The sequence below is a fragment of the Nicotiana tabacum genome, chromosome 22 (genome assembly GCF_000715075.1).
Source record: "Nicotiana tabacum cultivar K326 chromosome 22, ASM71507v2, whole genome shotgun sequence".
Lineage (NCBI taxonomy): Eukaryota > Viridiplantae > Streptophyta > Magnoliopsida > Solanales > Solanaceae > Nicotiana > Nicotiana tabacum.
In genome coordinates this window covers 199616266-199632396 of record NC_134101.1, presented here as the reverse complement: position 1 = coordinate 199632396, position 16131 = coordinate 199616266, and the positions used below count along the sequence as shown (strand labels likewise).

The window sequence follows — 16131 nt, the reverse complement described above, 5'->3', positions numbered from 1 at the left end:
ACCGCTAGATTACCTAAAAATACGAGTTACAACATCCTTGATTCGTTTAGCTTCTAATACTTGTTAATCACCCTTATACACTCTTGTATCACTTAAGACCAATAGGATTGACTTCTTATCATCTAAAAGATAATTCCTTCTTGGATTTATGTTAACTAATATATGGCATGAACTAACACATGTGGATATGGGTTGTAACAGATACCAAAGGTGATCATCATAGATAATTGGGCTAATCTCAATAGTCATCTGATAAAAGAGGTATGTCAGCAGTTCAACATTACACATCGCAACTCTACCCCGTACCGCCCTAAGGCGAATGGAGCAGTCGAGGCAGCCAACAAAAACATAAAGAAGATACTCCGAAAAATGGTGGAAGGTTCCAAGTAATGGCATGAGAAGTTGCCTTTTGCATTATTGGGTTATCGCACTACTGTTCGTACTTCGGTAGGGGCAACTCCTTATTTGTTGGTGTATGGCATGGAAGCAGTGATACCCGCGGAAGTTGAACTCCCATCCCTTCGGATTGTTGCAGAAGCCAAAATTGACGATGATGAGTGGGTTAAAACCCGCCTGGAATAATTGAGTTTGATTGATGAGAAAAGATTAGCAGCAGTGTGTCATAGCCAGTTGTATCAACAGAGAATGACAAGAGCATATAATAAGAAGGTGCGTCTACAGAAGTTTGAAGTGGGTCAGTTAGTATTGAAATGCATTCTTCCTCATCAGGCTGAAGCAAAAGGCAAGTTTGCCCCAAACTGGTAGGGGCCGTTCGTCGTAACAAGAGTGTTGTCTAATGGTGCTTTGTACTTAACAGATATAGAAGGCAAATGTGTAGAAATGGCCATCAATTCCGATTCGGTCAAGAGATATTATGTATGATTTCTTTGTTTAAATTGTATTTGTGTGTACTTGGCATGTTTTAAATATTGGAATGACGAAGGCGTTTTGTTCTTCTATCTAAACACTTTATCCTTTGTTATCCCCTTGAGCCTTATTTATTTCCTTTCATACCCCTCTTTTGGAATTAGTAGCAAAGATCAGAAACGCAAGCGCGAAATATGAGTAAAGGAAAAGAGAAAAGAAAGAAAAGAATGAAAAGAGAAAGAAGAAGAAATGAAAAAAAACAAGGAAAAAAACAAACAAAATAACAAAACAACAATGCAACAAAAAGAGAAAAAGAAGAAAGAAAAGAAAGAAGAAAAAGAGGAAGAACAGAAAAGAAAAATCACAACAACAAAACAATTTCTACGACATGAACTACGTTCGACCTGATTCCTTTAAGGATACGTAGGCAGCCTCATGGTTCGGTCCCATCAAACGAAACCCCAAAAGCCCCAAGCAAAGAAACTGGGGCAAAAGTTGTGGTAGTTGCAAGAAATCTGATTCCAAAAGCTATAATTTTGAACCCATTTGAATTGTTTTGAGCCTTTGATACCCTTTCTTTTTAACCCTATCCAAAAGCCCACATTACGGTCCAAAGGAAGACCTTCCGATCAGTCTTCGAGAAATGCCAAGTCAAGCAAGTGGAGGGGATTCGTATCAAGGGAAACACTCTAGTCCAAACAGAAAATATTGAAAATGAGAGAGTCTTATTGGTGAAAACCCTCACGGGTACCATAAGGCGACGGGAGCTGGAGAAATCAAAAGTGAGAGAGTCTTGCTGGTGAAAACCCTCACGGGAACCGTAAGGTGAAAGTGAGTTGAGAGATGAACAAATGAGAGAGGCTTGTTAGTGAAAACCCTTCAGGGCACCACATGCCGAACAAGGTCAAGGTTTTGGTAAAGAAGTCAGGTTATAGAAATTCTGGGGAAACAAAGTATGACAACTGAAATGTCGATTGGTTGGACAGATTGGGCTGATTAATCTGAAATGCATGTCATGATCATTGGTACCAGCTGATCCACTCAGATAAGTTTCTTTTCTTTCTCCCTTTTAGCAGTCATCCGATTTTGGATTCTTCTTATCCTTAACTCGCAAAGTCATTGCGTTTCATTTTCTTTTGGGTTTTATTTCTCTAAGATGTTTCAATGTCGATTTTGAAAGGGTTTCAAAGCTCACTACCAGCTTCCAAAATTGCGAAGCACAGTTGGCCAGAACATACCAAAGACAACATGATGTAAAGCGGGATATAAGAAATCACCAGAAGTTTCATCGGTGAAACAATTTGGCAATTTCAGGGGAGATGCAAAGGTTCAGATAAATGGGTCAGAGGTGTAAAACAACAACATGGGTATAGAACACTCGGGTTGTCAAAGGTCATGGGGTTTGAAAGTTAGACAAAAAGTCAAGCGGTTCAGGGCCAGTTCGGGAAAGCAGGTCGGAACGAAACATGGCAGCGGAGAGACCTTCAGCAAGAATGCCATCAACTAACCATCATTTTAAACTGACAAGATTTTCCTTTGATTGAAACAGGGGCAGAAAATCTCGTTTGTTTCGAAGGAATTCTCCGTAAGGGAAGAGCAAGCACTAATCAGGTTTGACCATAAACTCTCAGGACCCTCCTGAATAATGGGATTTAGTTTTAAGTGTTCAGGACCCTCTTGGACAATAGGATGTAGTTCTAATACCTTCATAGAAAATAAGATTAGCGTAAGTTTTACCTTTAGGAAATAGGATTTAGTTTTGAATTTGTCACTCCTAAGGTGAGATTTATTTTGAAATTTTCAGGACCCTCCTGGAAAATGGGACTTAGTTTAAAATCCAAAACAATTATGAGTAGTAAAATCTAGCATAAATGTACCCCAAGGAATGTAAGATGGTTTCAAAGTTTGCATGTTTGAGATAAGATTCAATTAGCAGTTTTCAGGACCCTCCTGGATAATGAGATTTAATTTTAAAATTTCAGGGCCCTCCTAGATAATGGGATCTAATCTTAAAATTTCTCAGGACCCTCCTGAAAAATGGGACCTAGTTTAAAATCCAAAACAATCATGAGTAGTAAAATCTAGCATAAATGTACCCCAAGGAATGTAAGATGGTTTCAAAGTTAGCATGTTTGAGATAGAATTCAATTAGGAGTTTTCAGTACCCTCTTGGATAATGAGATTTAATTTTAAAATTTCAGGGCCCTCCTAGATAATGGGATTTAATCTTAAAAATTCACAGGACCCTCCTGAAAAATGGGACCTAGTTTAAAATTCAAAACAATCATGAGTAGTAAAATCTAGCATAAATGTACCCCAAGGAATGTAAGATGGTTTCAAAGTTTGCATGTTTGAGATATGATTCAATTAGGAGTTTTCAGGGCCCTCCTGAATAATGGGACTTAGTTTTAAGATTTCAATTAGTTAAAACATTTAGCGTAAGTTCTGCTGTAGGGTAGTATAATTCAGCCGTAAAAGTTGTCACTCTTAAGATAGGACTTGATGTTTGATTTTCAGGACCCTCCTGGATAATGAGATTTAGCTTTCAAATTCATTCAATTAACACTCATAGATGCGCCCAACACCAAACTAGAGCAGAAGTTTTCTTTGTTTTGTCTATTTTGTGGAAATCAGGCGCCCACCTGGAGAACAAAGGAATACATTTCAAGTTTGGTAATCAGGCGCCCACCTGGAGAACAAGGGAATACATTTTCAAGTTTCAGCAATCAGAAGCACACCTGGAGAACAAGGGAATACATTTTCAAGTTTCAGCAAACAGAAGCCCACCTGGAGAACAAGGGAATACATTTCAAGTTCAGCAATCAGGCGCCCGCCTGGAGAACAAGGGAATACATTTCAAGTTCAGTAATCAGGCACCTACCTGGAGAACAAGGGAGTATAGTCTAAGTTTCAGGTTTCAAGTTCTTAGTGATATTTGGTAACATGTCAAACTCGGGCAGAAATTTTCTTTGTTTTGTTTATTTTGTGGAAATCAGGCGCCCACCTGGAGAACAAAGGAATACATATTCAAGTTCGGCAATCAGGCTTCCACCTGAAGAAAGGAAAAACACCTCAGATTACAATTTAAGCCGGCAACAAATCAACATAGCAACAAGAGCTGCAAGATCAAGTTTGAAGGCTAGATAGGATTTCTTGTAATTCATAGATCATAGTTTAGTCTAGCGTCTTTTATTTTGACATGGTGTAATAAGGAGTTCAGTAAGCAGTAGCAGCAACAATAACAATAGTGAAATCGCAGCTTCATGGTAGTCCCAGCTACCAGACATTCCTGAACTACATTGACCTGATTCCTTTTTAGCCAAGAATATGTAGGCAACCTCAGAAGCAGGGTGCGGTCAACTCTTTCAAAAATGCTTTCCACGGAGTATTCAAACGGGCAAAAATTGCTTGTATCCGCTCACTTTATCTTTGCACAAAAACTCTTCGTGTTTCCGAGCAAAGAGGGGCAGCTGTGAGCACGCGATTTTTGCCCTATATGAATTACTCCCATAAATTCAAAACAAAATAACTTCTTTTTATTATTTGCAATTTTTGTGAATTTTGTGGCATTTTATGATAATTGTTTGCATTTTGTCTATGCATTTTTATTTTTGTTTAATTAATAAAAAATACAAAAATATGTTGCATTTGCATTTAGGATTTGACTTTGCGTTTTTAAGACTAATTAGTACATTAGTTGTTTATAAAAATGGAAAAAGTAAAAAAAATATAGTTTAATTTGCACTCTAAGTTTTAATTTTTGAATTTCGAGTAGTTTTCTTTTAATTTGCTTTCTTAATTAATTATGATAACTATTATTTGGGTTTAATTAGTGTTTTGATAGGGTAATTAGGTTTTAAGATTTAATTTGAATTTTAATTTAATTTTGAAAAAAGAAGAAAAAAAAGAATTGTTGAAAAAAAATTGATTTGCAAATTGAAAAAATAAAAGGAGTGTAAAGACAGATTTGGGCCAAATTTAAATAGATAACCCATGACCCTCGAATAGTTAAGTCAAATTCTTAGAAATCGAGGCGTGCCATTAGTTGAATTTCCATGGCCCTCGCGAAATTGCAAACGCGTAGTTACTTTAGGCGCGTCATTTTAATAATTTACCTTCCTAAATTCGGGTGCGCATTTATGTGACCCAAATCCAAATCTCAACAATGTTATATGAAATGTGTTGCAAACTACGGGTGCATTTATGTGACGTGGTTCGAGACATATTTTAAATAACGTTGCAATCTTCCTAAAAATGAATAAAAGCGGCTATAAAGTTAAAATCGAACCATAGGCTAAAACATGTATTAAAATTAGATAATAGGCCAATAATAACGGTTGAGCGACCGTGCTAGAACCACTGAATCCGGGAATGCCTAACCCCTTCTCCCGGGTTAACAGAATTCCTTACCCGGATTTCTGCATTCGCGGACTGTAAAATAGAGTCAATCTTTCCTCGATTCGGGATTTGAACCGGTGACTTGGGACACCATAAATTATCCCAAGTGGCGACTCTGAATTTTAAATAAAATAATCCCGTTTCGATTGTCACTTTAAGTTGGAAAAACTCCCTTATATACTCCCTTCTCGGGGGTATAGGTAAAAAGGAGGTGTGACATCGTGCTTCCCCTTCGTTTACTCATCGAGAAATCGGGGACAACTCTGCCCCTAATTTTACCGGCACACAGATAGTCCCGTCATTTCCCGGAGAGTAGATTTATCAAATCGACGAGAAACGATAAATTAACCCGGTTCCTTCTTCCGTACGCTCCAACCGAGTTGGCGGGTCAGCAAAATGTCCTATCATTCGGATCGTTCTGACTTCAGACATGTGTTAGCTGTCATTTGACTGTCCCCAAATGCGAAACGTCACGCATTGATTACCCTTTCTCTATAAAAGTTTCAGTCCCTTTTTCACTTTTTTACTTTTCGATTCTAGAGCTCCTTGATTTACCCTCGAACTCTTCACTTATTCCTAACCCCTACAAACCTTCATACGTTGTTTTCCAGATCTTCATATTTTGATCTTTAAACCTGACCTTCATACCTTCATCCTTATCTTCAAATTTTCATCCTCATCTTCAAATCTTCATATTTTCTAGAATTTGATGGCGAAGACTTCCAAATCTGTTCCTCAATATACCATCCCTTCAACTTCCAAACCGGCCACAGATGCCGAGGTGGTCGTGCCTGAGGTGGCCCCGGAACCTCCATTGAAGAGCTTCATCCTGGGGTTGCTTTATTGAGAAAGACTTCAAAGTCAAGAAAGCCTCTAGCCAACAGGACCGAGGCGAGGGGCTATGGAGGTACATCTAATTCGTTATCGAGGATACACTCCCTATAGTTCGGAAGGACTGCAACTGGGAGGGCAAGGAAGTGGTCGTCCCTGGTCCCGATGAGGACATTACCACTCATGTGGAGGGGCATCTAAGTGTTAACACTTATCCCTTCATGCTTGCTCCAGTGGAATCTATAATCCTCAACTTTTGCAAAAGGTACTAGGTCTGCCTTGGGCCGATTCAGCCTTCCTTTTGGAGGATTGTAATCCTCCTCCGTCACTTTGTCAACAACATCGAAGCACATCGATTTACCATCGGCCACCTGCTTCGTCTCTACAGTCCTTGAGTTTTTTGAGGGGGGTTGATCAAGCTCGTCTGTCGAGATAGCAAATCTCTCTTCTCGAGCATCAATAAAGATCGGGATTGAGGCTGGCAGGGGAGATTTGTTTGGTGAAAACCAAAACCTTATTCCCCCGAATTTTTACCGTTCCCTGAAAAGTGGAATTCAGCCCGTAAGTTTCTCTCCTTCCTGAGTACTTGGAATTTCTTTTGTTCTTTTTCTAATTTTCTGTTCCCATCATCGTGCGGCGGTCGCCCAAGTTCCCAACACGGTACCCAGCTTCTAAGAGTGGATCGAAGGGATCTGTAAACAAGTGTCATATTTTGATCGAGAATGGTGTAGACTTTCAAATGGCAGGTAGGAGGACCCTTCCCATGGTGAGTGCTCTTCATGAACAAGTCTACTTTCATACTCATCCTTTATTTCTACTAAGTCCTTTCACTTTTACAGGTTTTCCCAAGACCACTGAGCTTCAGCCATTGGACGAGGATGAGGCTTCATCCTCACTTGCTAAACTATCTATTTTGGGACAACCCAAAGCTGCTGCACAGGAGGAGAAAAAGAGAAAAAAGAGGAAATATTCTGGCTCCCAGGACTTCGAGTTCAAGAAGAATAAGGTAACTGTCCGGGTCCGGAAAAGCAAAAAGAAGAGTACCCCAAGCTAGGTTACTGGACCTAAATTCCCGCACCAGCTCAGGGATTATCCTGAAGACGATGAACTGGAGTTCGTTGCTCATGGGTAAATCATTGACAGAAAGGAACAGGTGGCAACTGAGGAAGGTGGCCGAGAGGCCAATCCCTCTTTAGCTTGGGAGACAGAAGGAAAGTCAGAGGCTACAGCCTCCCGAGAAACTATCCTCGCCTCGAAGGAAATAACATGTGTCATCGACATCATAGAGTCATCTTTGACGAGGCTCAGGCCGACAAGGAGAAGTCAAATGAGATGACACGGGGTGCAGACGAGGCCCTCAACATATTTTTTGACAGTGTGGAAATGGGCGCGTTAGAGGATTATTATGGGTTTGGTCAACTGGGGATCCCGAAAAAGGACTTGTCATTGAGGGCAGGTGAGCCGAGCTCGAGCTCAAAGCTGTGAGGCAGTTCCTTGCCCCGAGCGTGGACCCCAACTGTAAAAGAACAGTTGTGTTTACTATCATAGTGGTCACCCGGGTGCTGTCTGCCCCGATGGTCATGGCCAGCTACCTTCACTGCCTGGTGGCCAAAGAGGACCATGCGAAGATGAACAAAGTGAGCACTTTGAGCCTCTTCAATGAAGCACAACATGCACTGAACCGGGTAAGTTTCTCCTTTCTTGTGCCCTTTGTGCATTTTATCTAACTTTAACATGCCCTCATGATCTTATCATTTTTTTCAGGATTCAGTGCTCCATTATGAAAGCTTCCATCGATCTCAGATGCAATTCAGCCAGCTCGAGTTTGAGCTCGAGGAGCAAGTTCAGCAAAAGGACATGTACAGGGTCCTCAGCGAGTAAACAGACGAGGTACTCAAGGATCTCCCTATTCTTTGAGCCAAGCTGGAGAAGGATCAAAAGGAGGCTTTGTCCATCAAACGGGAGTATGCCGAATTAGTTGAGAAGGTAAAAATTTTTTAGGTTAAAAATGAGAGGTTACGTTTAGTGACTAACGATGCAACCTCATAGGTCCGAGAGAAGATAGACCTGATTGACCAGCTCTAGGCCGAAATGAACGAGCTCCAAGCTTCGGCCGAGACGCTGAGGAGCAGGATAGACCTCCTAGCCTTGGAAAGGGAGGCTACAAAGGAGGAATTGGTGTCAGTCAAGGACCAGCTCCGGGTGGCAAAGAATAATGATGACAAGTGGACTCGGTTAAATGAAGAACTTTTAGCCGTCTCAGAATGGGATGACCTCGGACGGGAATATACTGCATTAAAGTCCAAGTTAGAGGCAACCTCGATTGATTCCTCTAAGGTCAAAGAAATGCTGGCCTAGTATAAAACTAATGTGTAGATAGCCGAGGCCTGTTTAATAATGGAGGCTATGTAAAGTGGTTGTCCCGGAGGGACACCCTTTAGGAGATTCACGCCCAGGGATTTGATCTATAGGCCGAGATTGAAGAGGCCAAGAGGCTTGAGGCCGAGGCAAAAGAGCTTTATTAGCCTAAAGGTTCCAGCGCCGAGTCGAGCTTTGGTGAAGATTAGGCGGAGCTCCCTTAGCTCCTTTTTTATTTCCTTTTGCATGTTTTATTTATTTATTTTGAGGACATTTTATCAAGCAATTTCTTTATTATTTTTGAAATATATATATATATATATATATATATATATATATATATATATATATATATATATATATAAATTCCTTTTGGCAACACCGTGTCTTTTACTTTTCAACATCTATTTGTAATTTTTTATTTGTGGATCGTCCTTAATGCCTTGTTTCGAGAACCCCAAATGAGCATCCGTCTTCTAGAAGCCCGATTTCGATGGTAACTCCGAGTTGTTTGTGGCTTCAAAATTTCGATAAAAAAAATTAAGGCCTTTAAGACACTTGAGTGTCTTAGTCATACACGACAGTGTTTTGCTGAGGGTAACCCTTTAATAGGTTTTAATCATACGTAAGGGCCTTAATTTTTGAGTACGGACTTCGGACATCTCCGAGCCGTTTTAGGTTGGCCATAGCCTTTCATGTTTGGACCCCACCTAATAGGCTGGGTGCCTCCGGTATTTGATAGCCCAGCTATCTGATTTCTTATCTGGGCGTCACAACCAAATTACTAACTATTCTCAAGGCATAACAAAGTCAAGAGATATTGCTTCGATTCCAATCAAAGCACACCGACTCTTACGTAGTCCTAAAAAATTACAAGTAACTACACCCGGTTCAAACAAAACCCTTGGAAAAGAACCGCGACACAAAGAAAAACCAAGGGGGAATTATTACATTATCTAACAACAGAAAATCTTTTTGTCTTTTTTCTTTCAACTTAAATTCCTCAAGAAACCTATTGAATGAGATCTATCTTCGGGAGAAGTCCAATTTTTCTACTTTTTTCGTTTTTATTTTTTTTATTTTTTTTAACAAAAACTACCACACTCAGAACAAGTACTGCAACTAAACTAAGTTAGCACAGAAAATCACCTAGATAATCTCCTCACTCCACACTTAAAATTGTGCAATGTCCTCAATGCACACTATAAATAACAAGAGGGTAAAAGAGACTCCCTGGTAGGCCAAAGGCCGAAGAATTAGCAGCTCACAGGATATTCAAACTTCTCCCGATTGGTATCCTTTGTGTGGGCACCCCACACTTAGTTCTCAGCATCTAGCTCGCATTTGTATATTTCCAATGGATTTGTTTCCTATTATTATCATCCTACAAAATCAAAAAAGACACTACAAAATAATATAATATAAATAAAAATAAAAGAAAGCAGTAAAACTGGGTTGCCTCCCAACAAGCGCCCGATTTAACGTCGCGGCACGACGCAGGGCCTCGCTTACTCATTAACGAGTACAAGATTGATCTTCTCACGATCAATTATTCATCCCCAATAGTGGTTGACTCTGTGTCCATTCACTAAAAATTTCCTTTTACCATTTAAAGCACGCAGCTCAATTGCACCATACAGAGTGACTCTCACCACTTCAAACGGGCATGACCATCTCGATTTTAACTTCCAAGGAAACAACTTGAGCCTAGAATTGAACAATAATACCAGTTGGCCTGGCTCGAAGTGACGTGGCTTGATACGCTTATCATGCCATCTTTTCGTTTTCTCTTTGTACAACTTAGCATTTTCATAGGAGTGCAGCCTGAACTCATCTAACTTATTCAACTACAATAGTCTCTTCTCACCCCGCAACTTCAAGGTCCATATTCAACTTTTTAATGGCCCACTACGCTTTGTGTTCAAGTTTAACATGCAAGTGACATGCCTTCCCATAAACAAGCTTATACGGTGACGCCCCAATTGGCATTTTGTATGCAGTTCTATACGCCCACAAGGCATCATCTAACTTTGCAGCCCAATCCTTTCTATTCACACTCACCTTCTTCCTCTAAGATTTGCTTTATTTCTCTGTTAGACACCTCAGCTTATCCACTTGTTTGAGTATGATATGCTGTAGCAACTCTATGGAGGACTCCATATTTAGCTAAAAGGTTATTCAACAACCAACTGCAAAAATGTGTCCCTTAATCACTAATCAAAGCACGTGGAGTCCCAAACCTAGAGAATATGTTCTTTTTTACAAACGTAGCTACCACTATGACATCATTTGTTGGCAATGCGATCACTTCTACCCATTTTGACACGTAGTCAACTACTAGAAAAATGTATTTGTTTCCTCTAGACAATGGGAATGATCCCGTAAAATCTATCCCCCACACATCAAAAATCTCAACCCCCAGGATGTTATTCAAAGGTATCTCATGCCTCCTTATGATTGTTCCAGTTCTCTGACACTGGTCACACTTCTTAACAAATGCATGGGCATCCTTGAATAATGCTGACCAAAAGAAACCAGATTATAATACCTTTGCAGCTGTTCTATCGCCTCCATGATGGCCCCCCATAAAGTGATGCATGAAAATCATACAACACTAATTCTACCTCCTTTTCTAGAATACATCTCCTCATCAAATGATTAGCACACTGCTTGTACAAATATGGCTCATCCCAATAGTAGAAGTTCACATCATGTAGAAACCTCTTTCTAGCTTCAGATTCAATTTCAGGAGGAAATACCCTGCCCACCAGATAATTCACATAGTCCGCATACCATGGGGGCGGGTCTTGAGTGATAGCAAAAAGTTGCTCATCAGGAAATGCTTCTTTAATTTGTCCACCCTCCTCTGGTTGTGATTTTCCAGCCTTGATAGATAATCAGCTACTTGGTTCTCTATGCCCTTTTGATCTCGTATTTCCACATCAAATTCATGCAACAACAAAACCCAGTGCATCAATCTAGCCTTAGATTCTTTGTAAATAGATATCTGATTGCTGCGTGATCGGATATGGACTATGACTTTTGTTCCCACCAAGTATGCCCGAAATTTCTCAAAGGCCCACACAATGGCTAACAACTCCTTTTTAGTGGTGGTGTAATTCAGCTATGCATTATCAAGAGTCTTACTCGCATAGTAGATGGAATAAAACACTTTGTCTTTCCACTGGCTTAGCACTGCCCCAATAGCATGGTCACTTGCATCACACATAAATTCAAATGGTAAGGACCAATCCGATGCCACAATAATGAGGGCAGTCACCAACTTCTTTTTAAGCTTTTCAAATGCCTTCATGCAGGCATCATTAAAATTGAAAGTTACATCCTTTTCAAGCAACCTGCACAAAGGAGTAGCAATTTTCAAAAAATCCTTTATAAAGCGCCGATAGAACCCCGCGTGTCCTAAGAAACTCCGGACACCCTTCACCGAAATGAGTGGAGGTAGTTTTTCAATCGCCTCCACCTTCGTCTTATCAACTTTAATGCCACTCCTAGACACTCTGTGACCCAACACGATGCCTTCCCACCATAAAATGACATTTTTCCCAATTCAGTACCAAATTTGTTTCTTCACAACGGGCCAACACCTTGCTCAAATTATTCAAAAAATTGTCATAAGAAGACCCAAAGACTGAAAAATCATCCATAAAAACTTCCACAAAACTTTCCACCATATCGGTGAAAATAGCCATCATGCATCTCTGGAAAGTGGCTGGTACATTACAAAGATCAAATGGCATTCGCCTGAAGGCAAATGTGCCATAGGAACAAGTAAAAGTGGTCTTCTCCTGATCCTTTGGGCATATGACAATCTAATTGTATCCCGAATAACGATCAAGGAAGCAATAATATTCATGCCCCACTAATCTGTCTAGCATTTGGTCAATGAATGGAAGTGGGAAGTGGTCCTTGCGGGTTGCTTTGTTGAGCCTTCTATAATCAATGCAAACTCTCCACCCCATCACAGTGCGAGCAGGAATTAGCTCATTTTTCTCATTCTCAACCACAATCATCCCCCCCTTTTGGGCACATATTGAACTGGGCTTACCCAGTTGCTATTAGAAATAGGAAAGATGATACCTGCATCGATTCACTTAATTACTTCCTTTTTCACGACCTCTTTCATAATGGGATTTAACCTTCTTTGTTGCTCAACACTGGGGTGGTTTCCATCTTCCAAGAAGATTTTATGCATGCAAAATGATGGACTGATTCCCTTGATGTCAGCAATTGTCCACCTAATAGCCTTTTTGTGCATGCGAAGTACTCTGAGCAATTTTTCTTCTTGTATATTAGTCAAGATGGATGAGATAATCACTGGAAATATCTCAGAGTTCCCCAAATAAGCATAGCGCAGATGCACTGGAAGGGGCTTAAGTTCTAGCTTTGGAGCTTTTTCAATAGATGGCTTAGGAGGGATCAAAGTGACAGGCCTGTCCAACTCCTCAAATTTTCCAAAATCATGTACATAATTGCAAGACATTCAAATACTTGCTCAATTTCTTCCATCATTTCATCTTCACTGTCTTCTTCATCCCCAATCAAAGCTCGTTCAAGAGGATGTATGGGGCTCATATAAGGCACTAATGATGTAGCATCACTTTCCACCATAGAAATCGTGGATAACTTTTCATAGTGGGCTAGAAATCTGAGTGGTTTATACACATTGGATACCTCCACTCGATCACCGACTCTCATCATCATCTTTCCTTCACATACATCAATAATAGCTCGGCCTGTGGCTAAGAATGGACGCTTCAAAATAAATGGGCTTCCTGATCTGGCTCATAGTCCAAGATAATAATATCAACAGGAAATATGAAAGAACCCACTTGAACTAACACATCTTCAATCACTCCTTCAGCATGAGCAAGGGAGCGATCAACCAATTGTAAGATTACCATTGTTGGGCGTGGCTCACCCAACCCCAACTGTCTGAACACAGATAGCATCATCAAATTGATGCTCGCTCAAAAATCACATAAAGCTCGCCCGAATGCATGCTTACCAATCGAGATTTGGATAGTGAAACTACCCGGATCCTTCAATTTATGAGGTAGCTTCCTTTGAATTCTTGAGCTACATTCCTCAGTGAGTGCGAACTCGGTCAACCTCCTTTTATTGGCCACTATATCCTTGATGTATTTTGCATATTTGGGCACTTCTTCCAGGATGTCTAATAGTAGAATATTAATTTGCACTTGCTTCAAAATATCAAGAAATTTTTTATACGCGGCATTATCCTTCACTTTCTGCAATCTTTGAGGGAACGAAGGTGGTGGTCCCGCAACCAATGGTGGGGGTTGCTTAGCCACCGACTCTTCAACTGGCTTTTCTGACTCTTTTGATTATTCTGATTCTGACAATATAATGGTTGGCTTCTCATTAAAGGTCACTTGTTTTCTCTTTTTGGACTGGACTTCTTATAACTGTCTCCCATTCCTCAATGACACAACATTAATAGATGCATTAGGATTAGCCTCACTGTCACTAGGAAGATCTCCAATTGGTTGAGTATTTTGGAACTGGCAAGTTGTCCCATTTGTCGCTCCAAATTTCTTATTGCTGCTGCTTGGGATTGCTGGTTAGTTATCAATTTCTTCATCATTTCCTCAAGGTGACTTGTTGAGTTTTCATATTGTTCATCTTGAGGTGGTGTTAAGGTGCTTGTGGTCATTATTGATTCTGAGCACCTTGGTTTCCACCCCAAGAGAAGTTTGGGTGGTTCCTCCAGTTGGGAATGTAAGTGTTCCAATACTGGTTTGGCTAGCCCTTATTTGCATTACCCACAAAACAGAGAGACTCTGGATTAACTGGGCATAAGTCACTCGTGTGACCCTCTCCACATATTTCACAAAATAAGTGAACCTATTGCACTGAATGGGCTTGTTGATTGTTAACAACCAAGGTCATCTGATTGACCTGGTTGGTCAATGTGGAAATCTACGCTGATAATACCGAGATGGCAACTAACTCGAGAACCCTTGTAGATTTGCATTGTGTGTCTACCCATCTCTCCTTGCCAATCAGGATTGCTTTTGAAGAATTTGTTCAATAAGGCATATATCTCATCTCCAACACTTGACCTCCAGCTGCAACATCTACCACAATCTTTGTCTCAGGATGTAGCCCTTCTATGAAAGTGTAAGCTAACACTTCTTTTTCCTGATTGTGATGAGGGCAATCTTTGAGCAGCCCCTTGAACCTCTCCCAAACTGAGTATAAAGTCTCCCCTGCTTTCTGTTTGAAGGCGACTATCTCACTTCTGATCTTTGCAAATTTTCCTAAAGGGATAAGTAGGGATTTTAACGAGTTTCATGCTCCTTCTTGCCTATGCTTTGATTATAAATCATTACAAAATAGTCCCAAAAGGCTCATAAGTTGTGCTTGATTGCAGGTTTGATCGAAAAAGTGACGAAATGTCAAAGATCGACTCAAAAGGAGTGAAACCTGCTCAAGTATCAAAGACAAAGTAAACTGAGGGCAAACAGGCCTAGTGCGGACCGCACAAAGTCGAATGCGACCACACTAGGTGATTCAGAGAGATGGCAAAACTAGGCTTCAGGCAACGCGGCCGCAGTCCACATTGCACAGTCCGCGGTAAAGGTTCCGCGACCGCACTACCTTTTTGTGCAGTCCGCGGAAGAGATATTCAGAGAGATGGAAAATGCCAATGCGGTCCGCGGTCATGGTTGTGTGGACCGCGACAGCTGCCTCCACGGCCGTGGTCCATTCTACGCGGTCTGCAGAGCCCGAGTCAGAGAACCCAAAATTGAAGTCCAAGAGACTAGCGGGGCCGCGATCCATTTTATGCGGCTCGGGCTGACCCCACAGGGGTAGTTTTGTCCAGTTTTTTCAGCCTAGTATAAATAGAACATTTTACCATTTTTAGGTCATCAGATATATCCAGAACTTAGCTGCGCTCGTGGGAACTTCATCTGCAGCCATTTTTGGCATCTTAGCTTCAAATTAACGATAAATTCTTGTATTTTAATTTAGCATTTAATTAATATGCCTTGTTCTTCATCTATTTCTCTATTTTCTCCTTCAAGCATGAGTAGCTAAACCCATTAGCTAGGGTTGTGGCTCAACCCCAATGTGGGTAATTGATGGGTGTTGCCATCTATTGTTAGATTGACTATGGGTGTTTGTTATTTGGGTCAATTTTATGGTTTAATCTATGAATTAGAGGTTGCAAACACTGGTTTGTGCTAAGTTGACTTGGCTCTTCTTGAGAAAGAGAGCCTAAATCTCCAAAATTGACCCAACAAGGAATTGGGATGGACTCAAGAGAATTGATAGTCCCAACTAAAGGGTTAAACCTCGAGCGAGTAATTACCCAACTTGAACCCTAATTGCTTGAGCTAATTTGCCTACCCGTTTGGTCTCGAGAGAGTCAATTGGGCAAAATCACTCTCTCTACCGAGAGGTGTGAGAGTGGGTAAAATTGTGCAACAGTTATAGCATAAGCCCCAATTATGTCAATCAAACCTTAGTAACATCTACCCGTCAATTAGCCACCTAGGTGGTGTCGCTAGGCAATGTCATATTCCCATTAGATACAACTTAACAATTATCTCATAGCATAATCTAGTTTCAATTAATAATTTGATAATAGTAGTTTATAATCGAAAACCCAAAAATGTATGGAAGTGACAT

At 40.6% G+C, this 16131-nt stretch overlaps 1 protein-coding gene and 1 non-coding gene across 2 annotated transcripts; one reads left to right on the top strand and one right to left on the bottom strand.

Moving 5' to 3' along the window:
• Nucleotides 1-10660: 10660 nt before the first annotated feature.
• LOC142176219 (uncharacterized) lies at nucleotides 10661-13376 on the bottom strand. The gene is made up of 7 exons (XM_075243342.1): nucleotides 13315-13376; nucleotides 12964-13252; nucleotides 12575-12916; nucleotides 12097-12284; nucleotides 11602-11810; nucleotides 11096-11320; nucleotides 10661-10974 (listed from the first exon to the last, which is right to left on the bottom strand). The coding sequence occupies exons 1-7, from the start codon at nucleotides 13374-13376 to the stop codon at nucleotides 10661-10663; spliced, it is 1629 nt and encodes a 542-aa protein (XP_075099443.1).
• Nucleotides 13377-14640: 1264 nt separating this feature from the next.
• LOC142176966 (small nucleolar RNA R71) lies at nucleotides 14641-14745 on the top strand. The gene has a single exon (XR_012705758.1). It is a non-coding gene; the product is annotated as a small nucleolar RNA R71 (small nucleolar RNA).
• The last annotated feature ends 1386 nt before the right edge of the window (nucleotides 14746-16131 follow it).

What these genes read in the sequence shown, in the direction of transcription:
- LOC142176219 (XM_075243342.1), bottom strand. Translation starts at nt 13,376, where the DNA reads ATGGTAATCTTACAATTGGTTGATCGCTCCCTTGCTCATGCTGAAGGA. An exon ending in AAGAGGTCGTGAAAAAGGAA is followed by an intron (nt 12,285 to 12,574) that starts GTAATTAAGTGA and finishes GGATACAATTAG; the next exon opens with ATTGTCATATGCCCAAAGGA. An exon ending in GATGATTTTTCAGTCTTTGG is followed by an intron (nt 11,811 to 12,096) that starts GTCTTCTTATGA and finishes TCCTTTGTGCAG; the next exon opens with GTTGCTTGAAAAGGATGTAA.